General features: G+C 54.7%; 1 protein-coding gene and 1 long non-coding RNA gene across 2 annotated transcripts; one reads left to right on the top strand and one right to left on the bottom strand.

Annotated features, from left to right (window-relative positions):
- Positions 1-5474: 5474 nt before the first annotated feature.
- LOC128313324 (uncharacterized) lies at positions 5475-7607 on the bottom strand. The gene is made up of 2 exons (XR_008293887.1): positions 6948-7607; positions 5475-6544 (listed from the first exon to the last, which is right to left on the bottom strand). It is a non-coding gene; the product is annotated as an uncharacterized LOC128313324 (long non-coding RNA).
- Positions 7608-8387: 780 nt separating this feature from the next.
- On the top strand, positions 8388-13478 carry CA11 (carbonic anhydrase 11). Its single transcript, XM_015087148.3, has 9 exons — positions 8388-8774; positions 8859-8933; positions 9660-9802; positions 11152-11337; positions 11556-11651; positions 11796-11868; positions 11972-12126; positions 12375-12540; positions 13356-13478. Exons 1-9 carry the CDS (start codon positions 8708-8710, stop codon positions 13379-13381), a joined length of 987 nt encoding a protein of 328 aa, XP_014942634.2. The 5' UTR covers positions 8388-8707; the 3' UTR covers positions 13382-13478.
- Positions 13479-13519: the final 41 nt, after the last annotated feature.

Here is a 13519-nt window from a genome sequence, read left to right as displayed (position 1 = left end):
GCCAAACCCAGCGAAAGGGCTGGAAAGACATCACTATGTATGTGCTGGTCAGATTTGTGTTGCTTGACGATTGGCCAGAAGCCAGTGGGAGGGAGGGTGGATTGAAATGGCGGGAGATGCGCCAGAGGAAAAGGACAGCAGTGCCGGGTTTCCAGAAAGTTCCACCTTTAGGAACATTGTGTTCCTGATGGCCCCTAGGATAGTCTCTGAGAAAGGAACAAAGGGACTTGTAGTGAATATCCAAAGAGGGTTCTGACTGAGGTTCATCTGGTCTTGAAGTACAGCCTAAACCCTTTCTGGAGAGAATAGCCAATTGGGAGCCACAGAGTGGTATGGGCATCACTTGGTGCTAAGCAGAATTTTTTTTTTTACATTTATTTATTTTTTGAGAGACATAGAATTACAGAGCACAAGTTGGGGAGGGGCAGAGAGAGAAGGAGACACAGAATCCGAAGCAGGTTCCAGGCTCTGAGCTGACAGCATAGAGCCTGACGTGGGGCTCAAACTCATAAACCATGAGATCATGACCTGAGCCGAAGTCAGACGCTTAACCGACTGAGCCACCCAGGCGCCCCGCTGCTAAGCAGAATTCTATTCCCACTCAACAGTTGGGTCCCTACGGGCCACAGGGGTGGAGCTAAAAAAAAGCAAGAAGCAGTAAGTACCATGGAATGGAAGGTTGTCATAGCCTAGAACTTTCCTCGCCACCTCACCTCTGCCCCCTGCAGCCACAGTCAAGAACAATTTCAAATTTGGGTGATCCTTGCAGGAGAGTCACCGAGGGAATGCCCTCAGGAGTCTCAGAGGAAGGGATGTGACTTACCGTCCACTGGGGCCTGGAGAGCAACCCTGTTCCTTCCCTGAGAAGAAAGAAGTCCTCTCAGCCAATGGAGAGTCAGGATGGGCCATGATGTCATTGGGTGCTAGGAAGAGAGGACGGGCCCTCCAGCCAACAAAAAGGAAGGAAATGGCCCACTCCCCCCGCATGTCCTGTCCATCTGCAAATCCTGTACCCTCCATCCACTACATATGTTCGTAATTCAGCCATTTTTACCATGTCCACTGCCACCACGTGGTCCAAGCCCCCACCATTGTTCTCCTGGGTTATTACGGTAGTGTCCATGCTGGTCTCCCCTCTCCCCCGCTACTAAGAGTTTTCTTCAGACAGAACCAGGATGGTGGCTTTAAAACCCAAGTCAGGGGCACCCCGGTGGCTCAGACGGTTGAGCGTCTGACTCTTGATCGAGATGGAGCCTCATGTTGGGCTCTGCATTGACAGCACAGGTCTTGATGTCAGGGTCGTGAGTGCAAGCCCCACAACGGGCTCTACGAGGGGGGTGAAGCCAATTACAAAAAACAAACAAACAAGAAAAATCTGGATGTAGTCAAGCCACCTGGAACCTCCTGGCTTTCCTCTCCATCATCCATAGAGTGCATCAGGATGGAAGAAGGTAAAGAGAAAAGGCCAAAAGTCCCAAACAGCTGACTTATAAGGGTTATTTTCCAAAAACTGCTATACAATCCCTCTGTTCTTATCTCATTGGCCAGAATCTGGTGATATAACGACACCTAGCTGCAAGAGAAGGTGGAAAAACAACTTTTAATGCTGTGCTGGAGAAAAAGAAAGAATGTTTCGGATAATCGGCCAACCTGACTTTAGGCCAGACCCTTAGCCAATCAGAACCCAGAACTCAGAGTATGCTATGACATCATGAAGTGCTGGGCAGAACAGCCTTTTTTTTTTTTTTTTTAGGCAGAGCAGCCTTTTGGCAATTCCAGGAAAAGAGAGGCTGAGATTCAAAGGTGTCATTGCATTCCACCTCCTGCCGTCCTGGCCTTGGATTTGCGTCTGTTTTGTTCCATGTTGTAACCGCAGCCCCTAGAACACAATAGGTACTCAAATATTTGTTGAATACATAGGTTGGTCCTGTTATTATCCCCCTTATACAGATGAAGAAATTGAGGCTCCTGGGGCCGGTGGGGGGCAGACTCCATGTTGAGGTGAGGGCAGAGATTCAAACCCAGGTGTGTTTAGGTTTGGCCAGCATTCCATTTTTAAAAAAAATTTTTTTTAACGTTTATTTATTTTTGAGACAGAGAGAGACAGAGAATGAACGGGGGAGGGTCAGAGAGAGAGGGAGACACAGAATCTGAAACAGGCTCTGGGCTCTGAGCAGTCAGCACAGAGCCCGACCCGACGCGGGGCTTGAACTCACGGACAGTGAGATCGTGACCTGAGCCAAAGTCGGATGCCTAACCAACTGAGCCACCCAGGCGCCCCAAGGTTTGGCCAGCATTCCTAGCCATCTCTTCCAAGAGTCTTAGCAACTGTCACACAACGAGCAGAAGGCCTTCAAACTTCGTTCTTTAGAGCCGAACTGTGTGATACACTAACCACTAGCCACAGTGGGCTACTTAAGTTTAAGTTGATTAAAATGAAATAAAATTTAACCTTCGGTTCCTCAGTTGCATTACCCACAGCTCAAGTGGCTGGTGGCTAGCCTCCTGGAGACAGCAGATCTAGAACATGCACCAACCGCACAGAGCCTGCTTGGGATTCTCTCTCTCTCTCTCTCTCTCTGCCCATCCCATGATCTCTCTCTTTCTCAAAAGAAATAAACTTTAATGTGTGTGTGTATGTGTGTGTGTATTTAAATGCCTGGTGGCCACAGCTCCCTCAGGAAAGGAGAGCCCAAAAGACAGAGAGAACACAGATCTGGAAGAATTTGCTGGGCTCCCCCAAGAGAGCAGAAGCTGCAAACAGCTCTCTCTCCCTGCTCTCAAGGCGAGGAGTTGAAGAGAGGCTGTGGGAACCATCCAGGCCTGGAGAATCCTGGCCCTGTCGCCTCCCACCCAGGGGTCAGGGAGGCAGGAGATGAAACTGAGGACCGAGGTGAGCCCCATATGTTCCCTATGACCCAAACTTTGTTCCCAGCGACCGAGACAAATAGGCGTGAAATCCACATCTGGGACCCACCTCCGGCCTGGCCATTCCCTCCGCCTCCGGGCAGCGAGCCCAGTCTGTCTGTGTGCTATCGTGGAGGCCACACAGGTGGCTTCCAGAACTCAAAGGAGCCTCCTGCCCACCTCACCATTGCTGATGGCTTCCTAGAAGAGTAGACTCCTTCAGTATCTAAGAGACTGAGTAAGAATTTGCCCAGCAGACAAGAGAAAAAGAGAACCCCAGTTAGAGGCCACAGTTGGTGCAAAGTTCTCGAAGCCAGAGGGCCTTGTGTGGTTAGACCAGAGAGATTAGGCTGGGGATTGGCGGTAGTCAAGGCATATGAAGCCTCTAAGGCCAGGCTGAGGGCCTGTGTGTTTTTTCCGTGGGGCCCTGGGGAGCCCTGGGAGGTCTATGAGCTAAAGAAAGGGGAGAGCCAGTCCTCTAATCACTGAGGTGTTCAGTTCACTGGGAGAGCCCAGAGAGGGCTGTGAACCTAGCCCGGAGATCAGGAAACGTGTCTTAGAGAAAGTGATATTTGAGATAGGCCTTGAAGGACAGATGAAGGATTTGGTCACAACAAGAAAGGCTGAGGGTCGGACACTCTGTCCAGGGGTGCTGGGCATCAGTGGGACCTCTGTGACTAGGGCAGAGGCAAGGTGAGGTCTGGGATCTGTAAAGGGTAGGCCGGAGACAGAGGGAGAGCCAGGAGGGGGAGGCCAGCAGGGAGAGGAGGAGTTTGGACCTGGGCCTCAGTTATGGGGACAGACAAAGGGGAAAATGTCACCTACACCTGGAAGACTTCCTCTCTCTCTATTTTTTTAAAGTTTATGTATTTATTTTGAAAGAGAGAGAAAGAGAGCAGGAGGGACAGAGAGAGAGAGAGAATCTCAAGGTGGCTCTGCACTGTCAGCATGGAGCCCGATGTGGGGCTCAAACTCAGGAACCGTGAGACCATGACCTGAGCTGAAATCAAGAAGCCAGGAGGCCCTGTAAGCCTTCCTCTCTCTCTCTCTCTCTTTTTTTAAATTTATTTATTTTTGAGAGACAGAGAGAGATAGAGCTCGAGTGGGGGAGGGACAGAGGGCAAGAAGGAAACACAGAATCCGAAGCAGGCTCCAGGCTCCGAGCGGTCAGCCCAGAGCCCGATGCCAGGCTTGAACCCATGAACCGCAAGATCATGACCTGAGCCGAAGTCGGGTGCTCAATAGACTGAGTCACCCAGGCGCCCACGGAAGCCTTCCTTTTAGTCCCCGCTCCCCTACACAAAAATGTTTTCTCCACCATTTCTCTCATTTCTCTGCCACTGTCTCTATTTTGACTCCATTCCTTCATTTATTCCTTCATTCAACATACTCTCCTGAGGTCTCCCTGGGAAATACTGGGATGGAGACCTGAGTCAGACCCAGGACTTGCCCTGCAGGGGGAGGGTGTTGTAGGGGAGAGACCTACACACAGTCACATCGGTGTGATGTGTGATAATGGAGACAGCTTGGGGCTTCCCCTGTTAGATCAGAGAAGGCTTCCTGGAGGAGGTGAGGCCCTTGCTGGACCTTGCAGGAAACCCAAGTGTCTCCCAAGCAGATAGGAGGGAGCCAGAGTCTCAAGGGGAGAGACATGGGAAGTTTGGTCTCATTCAATCATGTTCGATTTCTCTCCCGAGGAACAGCCCCATGTGCCCTGTGTGGGGCGATGCTGGGGACCCAGAGATGGGTCAGGCCTGGGCCCTTGAGAGAGGACACACAGGAGACAGTCCCTCCTCTGATGGGATCTGTGCTCTAACGGAGGAAGCACAGGGCATTAGGGATGTGCTCAGTAGGCACTGACCCAGCCTGGGGCATCAGGGAGGGCTTCCCGGAGGAGGAGAGCCAACTCTTAGGTAGAGCCTACTCTTCCTGACGTGTCAGGAAGTGAAGTGTCTTGTCCGTCTCTCCCTCCATGTATCTCTGGCTCCGTCATTGCCTGTCTCCGAAAAGTTCCGAGACTTTCTCAGTATTTCTCCCCACCCGTGAGGTCGGCTGCCATAACCAATGACCACACACTGTGTGACTGAAAACAACAGAAATTTATTCTCTCACAGCTCCGGAGGCCCGGAGGCCCAAATCAAGGTGTCGGCAGGGCCATGGTCCCTCTGAAGGCTCCAGGAGAGGATCCTTCCTCGCACCTCCCAGCTTCTGGTGGCTCCTGGCATTTCTTGGCTTGCGGCCACATCACTCCAATCTGTGCCTCTGTCTTCACGTTGTCATCTCGGATCTCCCTCTGCCTTTCTCTCATAAGGACACTTGTCATTGGATTTAGGGTCCAGGCAGATAATGCAGGAGGATCTGCTCTCAAGGTCATTAACTTAGTCACAGCTGCAAAAACCTTTTGGCCAAATTAGGTCCCATTCACAGGTTTGAGGCACCTTCCTTCCTTCCTTCCTTCCTTCCTTCCTTCCTTCCTTCCTTCCTTCCTTCCTTCCTTTCTTTCTAACTTATTATTATTGTTGTTGTTGTTGTTACCGTGTTATCGCCATTGTTTCCTTTGTCTTGCCTCTTTCGTGTGTGGGGGCACCATCCAACCTACTATATCTTGGATGAGTCGCTTATCTCTCTCACCAGCCTCAGTGTTTCTATCTGAATAACGGGGCTAATTTTTTTATATTATTATTAAAGCATGGGGACAGGACCGAAGGGCAGGAAGAGCTCTATAATGGGGCTAATTTTAACCCCACCTCATGGGGCAGCTTTGAGGGTTGAAATAAAGCCTACAGGGTGCATGGCATGGCCTGGTGTCTAGAAAACTCCAGTCAGGGCGGCTTTTCTCCATCAGATTTGGGTCCCTCTTCCACTCTTCCTGACGCTTTCCCCACTTTTCTGCATCTATGCCTCCATCGTGTTTCCTCCATTCCTCTTTTTTCTTTTTAAGTTTATTTATTCATTTTGAGAGGGGGGAGGGCAGAGAGAGGAGAGAAAGAGAATCCCAAGCAGGCTCCGCACTGACAGTGCAGAGCCCGACGCAGGACTCGAACCCACCAACCGCAAGATCGTGACCTGAGCTGAAATCCAGAGTTGGATGTTTAACCAACTGAGCCACCGAGGCGCCCCTCCCCCCCCTCTCGTCTTTGTTTTCCTCCTCTGCTCCTCCACTTCCTAAGTGGAGAACTCTGGGCAAGTCACTGATGGCTTCTGACCCTTGGTTTCCTCATCTGTAGAATGGGACCACAGCCTCTACCCCATTGGGCGGCTGGGGATTACACGAGCGAGTTCACAGGAAGTCTCAGAACTCTGCCTGGGATGTCGTAGCTGCTTTATGTGCTGGCTATTATTACTGTAACTTATTATTATTGTTGTTGTTGTTGTTGTTACCGTGTTATCGCCATTGTTCCCTTTGTCTTGCCTCTTTTCCCTGTCTCCATAGTTCCCTCAAGCATCTCTCTCCACGTGTCACTGAGTTTCTGAATATGTGTCTCCTTGACCTCAAAGCCTCACGGGGCTTTCAGGGTCCATCTCTCCCCGTTGTTCTGTCTCCCTCTTCTTCTCCCTCTTCTCTCTCGTTGATTCTCTAATGCTTCGAGAGGAGGGGCCTAATCTCTTAGGTTTAGTGAGACTTAGTGACTCACTTCTGAGGGACAGAAGAAAACAGAAGTGATGGTGCGTGGTTTTGGAGATTAGGTCATAGAAGACCTCTCTCTCTCTCTCTCTCACAATCACTCACTCTAGGGAAGCCAGAAGTCACGTTGTGAGGCCCACTGGTGAGGAGCCCAGGCCCTCCTGGCAACCGCCGTGTAGGAGAGCTTGGAAGTGATTCTCCAGCCCCAGTCGACCCTTCAGATGACGGCACCCTGGCCCATAGCCTAACTGGACCCTCATGAGAGGCCCTGAGCCGAAACACCCAGCTAAGCCACTCCCAAACTCTAACCCCTCAGAAACGGTGAGACAACAGATGTTTGCTGCTTTAAGCCACTGAGTTTGGGGGAGATTTGTTCCCCCCATATCCATTGTGGCAATGGATAAGTCATACATACCTTTCTTTCTCGCGTTTTCTCTTCATTTCTGACTCCCTTTGGGCGTCCCTGTCCCCTCCATCTCTAGGTCCTTGGAATGTCTGTTCCCAATTCTCTATCCGAATGTCTGTCTTTCTGCCTCGACTCTCTCCCTTGACGTCCGTTGGATTGTTTCTGGGTCTCTCTCCTTCCGTCTGGGCCCCTGGGTCTCTGCCATCTGGTCCTTTCTGGCTCTCTCTCTTTCCCTGCAGTGTTTCTACTCAGGTGCCTGTGTGTGTCTGCCTCTTTCTCTGTGTTTCTCTGTCTCTCTCTTTAGTGTTGGCTGTGTCACTCTGGATCTCTTTTCTATTTCTGTCTCCCCCCTGCTCTGGCCTTGCCTGGCGTCTCGTTCTGGCATCTCCGACCTGCTGGGTGGATGGGGCTCTCTGTTGCTATAGCTAAGTGTGTATCTGTATTTCTTGCTCTGCCTCCATCAGTATCTCTCTCTCTCTCTCTCTCTCTCTCTCTCTCTCTCTCTCTGTATCACTTTCCGCGTCTTTCTACCTGGATCTCTCTCTCAGCGTGTGTGTCTCTCTCTCTCTCCCTCCCTCCTGGCCTCCCCATCTCCAGCCGGCGGTCTGCCCCCCGCCCTGGCGCCCCGCGTCCATCTCGGGCTCCCCATCCCTTCCCAAGCCTCTGCAGTTGTCCAACCTCACCTCCGGCTCTCTCGCCTCCGCCTCCCCTGCTCCTCCTCCCGGCTCTCGGTCCCTCTCCAGGTCTCTGCCTCCCCCTCCTGGTCAGCCGCCCGCACCGCACCCCGATCTCCCAGGGGATCCCTCAGCCCGGTTAAGGCAGCCCCCAGCCGAGGCCGAGCGGGGCGGGGGGCGGGGGCTGCAGGCGCCGGTGCGGGCTCAACCCGGGTCCCCGAGAGCCGGGGGACCTCGGATCCTCCGGCGCCGGCGGGACCATAGCACCGAGACTTCGGAGGACTGTCAGCGCCACCTTAAGCTCCCCCCCCGCTTCCCCCTTCTGCGGAGGATGGGAACTGCCAGCTCTGGGCCCTAGGTGTCCCGGCCAACCCCCCCCCCGCCCCGCCCCCATGGCCCCGGCACAGTTGGAAGCTGGGGATCGGCCCCCAGCGACCCCTCCATCCTGCCCCTTGGGCATCCCCCCTACACCAGGCCGAGGAGCGTCCGCTGCCGTGAGATCAGCCGCCCCCCCAGCAACAACGACAAAAAAATTAAGTAACACCCAGAGAGAGAAGAGAGGGAGGGGGAGGAGGGAGCGGGGACGAGGGAAGAGAGAGAAGGAGAAGAAACAGGAGAGGCCGGAGAGGAGGAGGTGGGGAGGCAGGGAGAGAGAGAAGCTGGAGACAGAGAGAGACCGGGAGGAGGAAAGAGAAGCAGGATGGAGACATGGGGTTAGGTGGCTGGGGGGAGGGGGGAGCTGGAAGAAGACAGAGCAAAGAGGGGGGGTGTGGATTAGAAACCAGGAGGTAACCCCGGGGAGAAGCAGGAGGCAGAGAGAGGAATAGGAAGATCAGGAGGTAGAGGGAGGCTGGAGGTTTGGGGAAAAGAGAGAGAAGGAGGAGAGGAAGGGAGAGCAGGGAGAGGAGGCGGGAGGGGATTTGGGGGGTCTCGGTCCTCCCCACCACCGCCTCGGTGTTCGGGGAACCGGTCTCCCTGTGGGGTGGAGAGGCAGGCTGGCAGTCCTGGAGGGACTGGGTCCCACAAAGAGGGGCCAGAGGAGCTGAGAGAGGGGGCCGGGACATTGGGAAGGGGTCGTTCAGAGGCCTCCCGGGGATGGGGGTTGCAGCTCGACTGAGCGCCCCTCGAGCGCTGGTACTCTGGGCCGCACTGGGGGCAGCAGGTAAGGCCCAGTGAGGGGGGGTTGGGGCAGGAGCCCCTGAGGGGGGGGTGCCCAGGAGAGGGGCTCAGGCTGCTCTCTCCGCAGCTCACATCGGACCTGCACCTGATCCGGAAGACTGGTGGAGCTACAAGGATAATCTCCAGGGAAACTTCGTGCCAGGTGCAGCCAGGGCGGGGACCCAGGAGTCCGGGCTGCTGGGTGCCTCCTCCCTCGGACCCAGGAGCCCTCTCCTCACAGGACCGGGAGTCCCAGCCCCTTCCTCCCTCCCTCAGGAGTTGGGCCCAGCCTCTGAACCCGGGAGCTCACCATGGGACATTATATATGTGCATTTCAAGTAGTGAGTGGGAGTGAGTGGAAGGAAAGAGTGTGGGGGTGGAAGAGAGCGCGTGTCCCTTTGCAAGGAAAGAGGCAGGTAGGTCCCGGCTGTTCCTGGGAACCAGTGGTCGCCGGCCGGTTCCCTTGCCTTGGCCAGCCCTGTCTTGCAACTCCTCTCCCCAATACATTCATTATCCAGCTGCGGGACACAGGAGACTGAAAGAACTACGACTCCCATGGGCGCCTGGGTGGGCCGGCAGTGGATGGGTAGGCTGGCTGCCCTCAGGCCTGCTGGGAGTTGTAGTTCCTTCCCCCAATGGCTTAATGACTTCAGATCGGTTTCATCCAGGAGGGTGCTAGATGGTCTTAGGAAACTCCTCCAAGATTCTTCTAGGACCCAGGATTCTGGATCCCAGCCCCCTCCTCCCTCAGACCCAGGAGTCGCCGTCTCCTGCCCTTCCTCTCCTGGGATCCGGGAGTCCAGACCACAGCCTTGTGGGCAGATCCCAGCATTGGGATCCAGTCCCTATTTCTGACTCCTTTTCCTCCCTGCCCCATCCCTGCTTCCAGGGCCTCCCTTCTGGGGCCTGGTGAATGCCGCCTGGAGTCTGTGTGCTGTGGGGAAGCGGCAAAGCCCCGTGGACGTGGAGCTGAAGAGGGTCCTTTATGACCCTTTTCTGCCCCCACTGAGACTCAGCACTGGGGGAGAGAAGGTAAGGGGCCTGGTGGGAGGGGTTACCCAATCCCCTGGGGGTGGGCACGAGTGGGGGTGGGTCTCTGAGGTGGAAATCTAGCCTGGGGTAAGGAGGGGCACACACTGGGTGGAAAGGAGGCTCCTTACGCTCGAAAGTGGATCACCTGTTCCCCCCGCCCCAAACATGGCTCGCTAGTTTTTCCACATCTGTAAAAGCAATTGTAAAACAAACCGCTCTCGGTGCTAGGCCCCGTTTTAAAAGCTTGATAATAAGTCTTCTAATCCTCAGAAACCACACCACGAAACAGGTGCTATCATTGTCCCTATTTTATGGATGCAGACACTGAGGCACAGAGAGATTGGGTTACTTGTCTGAGGTCACACAGCTAGAGTGCCATCCCTGGGATCCAAACCCAGGCGGTGTGGTCCTAGCCTCCACGTTCTTGCCCACTTTGCAGTGCCATTTCGTTTCTTTTTTTTTTTTTAATGTTTATTCACTTTTGAGGGAGAGCGAGCGAGCATGAGCGAGGGAGAGGCAGAGAGAGAGAGAAAGACAGAAAACCTGCAGCGGGCTCCAACGTGGGGCTTGAACCCACAAACCAAAGATCATGACCTGAGCCTAGCTGTGTGTGTGTGTGTGTGTGTGTGTGTGTGTGTGTGTGTGTGTGTGTGTGTTTTCAATTACTTAAATAAAAATACAAAACATCCCATCATTGTCCACAAGGTCCTGCACCATCTGGCTCCTATCTCCTCTCCTTTGCTCACCAAGCTCTGGTCCCACTGGCCTCCTTGCTGTCATGGAAACAGGCTACCTTAGGGCCTTTGCACTTGCTGTTTCCTCTTCCTGGAATGCCCTTCTCTCTGCTCTTTGCAACTAATTCCTGCTTATCTTTTAGGTCTCCACTCAAATGTCCCTTTCTTGTGATGGCCTTTCCTCATCCCACCCTACCCCACCCCCAATCTAGGCTGGGTTTCCCATTACACCTTCTGAGAGTTTCCAGTTCTTTACTGCATGAGCAGAAGATGTAATGCATTAAGCAGTTACTTATGTGATTCCTTATTTATTGTGTCTGCTCCCTTAGCATGCAAGTTCCATGAGGCCCAGGGTTTTTCTCTACTTGTTATGCTCTCCTCCTGGCATCCATGGCACATAGTAGCAGCTCAATAAATATTTGTTAGTGAAATAAATCCAGCGATCGTGAGCACCTGCCACGGACCAGAACAGAGCCTGCGAAGTCACTGGTGTCGAAACTATGCTGAATGACTAAGTGACTGTCGGAAGCAGGAAACGTAGGCGTGGAATGCGGGAGCGAGAACATCTCTCTTCGTCCCTGTGACGGCTTCCACCTCATTCCACCTCTCCTGCAGCTCCGGGGAACCCTCTACAACACCGGCCGCCATGTCTCCTTCCTGCCTGCACCCCGGCCCGTGGTCAACGTGTCTGGGGGGCCCCTCCTCTATAGCCATCGACTCAGTGAACTGCGATTGCTGTTTGGAGCGCGCGATGGAGCCGGCTCTGAACACCAGATCAACCACCAGGGGTTCTCTGCGGAGGTGGTGGCCACTGACCTCTGACCCTTGACCTTCGCCCCAAGTTGACCCAATTGCTCCCCCACCTTACCTTTCTTTTGAGGCCTCACCCCATCCTCTTTCATAGAACAGCCCCCCGAGCACTAAGCTTTAACCTGACTTGAGACCCCAAGGGCCCAGAGCTGTACCCGTTCTCTCCTCCCCTTCTGCTGGGGGACCCCCACTCTGTGCTTCCCTCCCAGGTGCAGCTCATCCACTTCAACCAAGAACTCTATGGGAACCTGAGCGCCGCCTCCCGAGGCCCCAATGGCCTGGCCATTCTCAGCCTCTTTGTCAATGTGAGCCCAGGCAAGAGTCTGAGGGAAGGTGGGGTCTGAGCCAGAAGGAGTCTGGGAGGCCCAGGCTCCCGCGTTCTGGGGAAGGAAGGGACTGGGGGCTCGGGCTTCTGGATTCCTACTTCCTCACCTCGTACCCCCACACAGGTGGCCGGCAGCTCAAACCCCTTCCTCAGCCGCCTCCTTAACCGTGACACCATCACCCGCATCTCCTACAAGAGTAAGTCCCTGGTGCATTGGTGGGGGACTGGGGGAGCAGGGTGTGCACAGGACGGGAGCTCAAGAAGGGCACTCCTCTTCACTCTCGCCCGGTATTCCCGCAGATGATGCCTACTTTCTTCAAGACCTGAGCCTGGAGCTCCTGTTCCCCGAATCCTTTGGCTTCATCACCTATCAGGGCTCTCTCAGCACCCCGCCCTGCTCAGAGACTGTCACCTGGATCCTCATCGACCGGGCCCTCAATATTACCTCCCTCCAGGTGACCCACTGTGCACTGCAGCCCCTTTGGCCTGGCTAACCCATTCCCTGGCCTGGACATCCTCCCTTGGCCTCACCTACTCTCCTCCCTTCTTCCTTGTCCGACTGTTGGGAGGGTCAGACAACCTTTGGGGGTGGGCTGGGGCTGAGCAAAGCCCCGCCCACCCGCTCGAGGGGCGGAGCTTCCCCTGAGACCATTCACCCGGACCGTTCCTTATTCACTCTGTTTCCCATCCCCTCCCACGGCAGATGCACTCCCTAAGACTCCTGAGCCAGAATCCTCCGTCCCAGATCTTCCAGAGCCTCAGCGGTAACGGCCGGCCCCTGCAGCCCTTGGCCCACAGGGCCTTGAGGGGCAACAGGGACCCCCGGCACCCCGAGAGGCGCTGCCGAGGCCCCAACTACCGCCTGCATGGTATGGTCCAGTGTGCACCCCCCTCCCCCGCACGTCTTGGTCTAACCCGCCTATGTGTTTCCCCCCCCCCTTGTTGTCCCAATGTGATACAGTCCTACCCACCCCTCTGCCGTTTCTGTTTGGTCCAGCCTACTGAGCTCGCGCTCGCTTTCTCCCTTCTACGTGTGTGTCAACATGGTACAGTCCACCTCCACGCCACAGACCGTTGCTGGTCCGTGATTTGTCTTTTCCTCTTCACCGCTTGCAACCTGCAACTTGTATATAACCCGAACCCGAGCCACCTGGCTTCCCTGTGGTACGATTAACTACTGGGCCGTGGTTCCTATTGCTATGACTTTCCACAATGGTACAGCCCGGATCCCTTCCCTGTTTCCACGTGGTACAATCGCATCGTGTTCCATAATCTGACACACACCCCCTTCCTGGAAATCAACATGGTACACTCCCCTTCCCTTTCTGCTGCCTCCCTGTGGCTCAGCCCTGCGATCTAAAGGCCACCTCTCCGGCTTCTCCACATGGTTTGGCCCAGACCCACCCCCCCCCACCCCCGCCCATGAATACCTTCACATAGTTGAGTCTGATGCTGAAACTGGACATCCCTATTCCACCCTCCTGCTGCCTCCTGCTGGTTCAACCCAGTGCCGGTCCAGAATCTGACCGTTTTCTCCAGCTTGTCGACCTGGTACATTCCGGGTTCCCCCTTCGCAGCCTCCCTGTGGTTAGAGCCCTACGCGGCCCAGCCCCCGCCCCTCTGCAGGGTCCAGCCTGTGGTGCCCTAAACTAACTCTCCCCCACCGGTGTCGTCTGTCTTACAGTGGATGGTGCCCCCCATGGTCGCTGAGACTCCCCATCGAGGATTGCGCCTGTCCTTTCCAAGTCTCCCCACTCGGGGAGGGGAGTCACCCCCAAAACAAAGCTATTAAAGGGACAGAATACTTCCTGTTTCTTAGTGGTCTGATTCTAGGCGCGGCGGGGAAAC

The sequence above is a fragment of the Acinonyx jubatus genome, chromosome E2 (assembly GCF_027475565.1).
Source record: "Acinonyx jubatus isolate Ajub_Pintada_27869175 chromosome E2, VMU_Ajub_asm_v1.0, whole genome shotgun sequence".
Lineage (NCBI taxonomy): Eukaryota > Metazoa > Chordata > Mammalia > Carnivora > Felidae > Acinonyx > Acinonyx jubatus.
The sequence above is the reverse complement of the archived record's forward strand: the minus strand, read 5'-3'. Positions and strand labels throughout refer to the sequence as shown.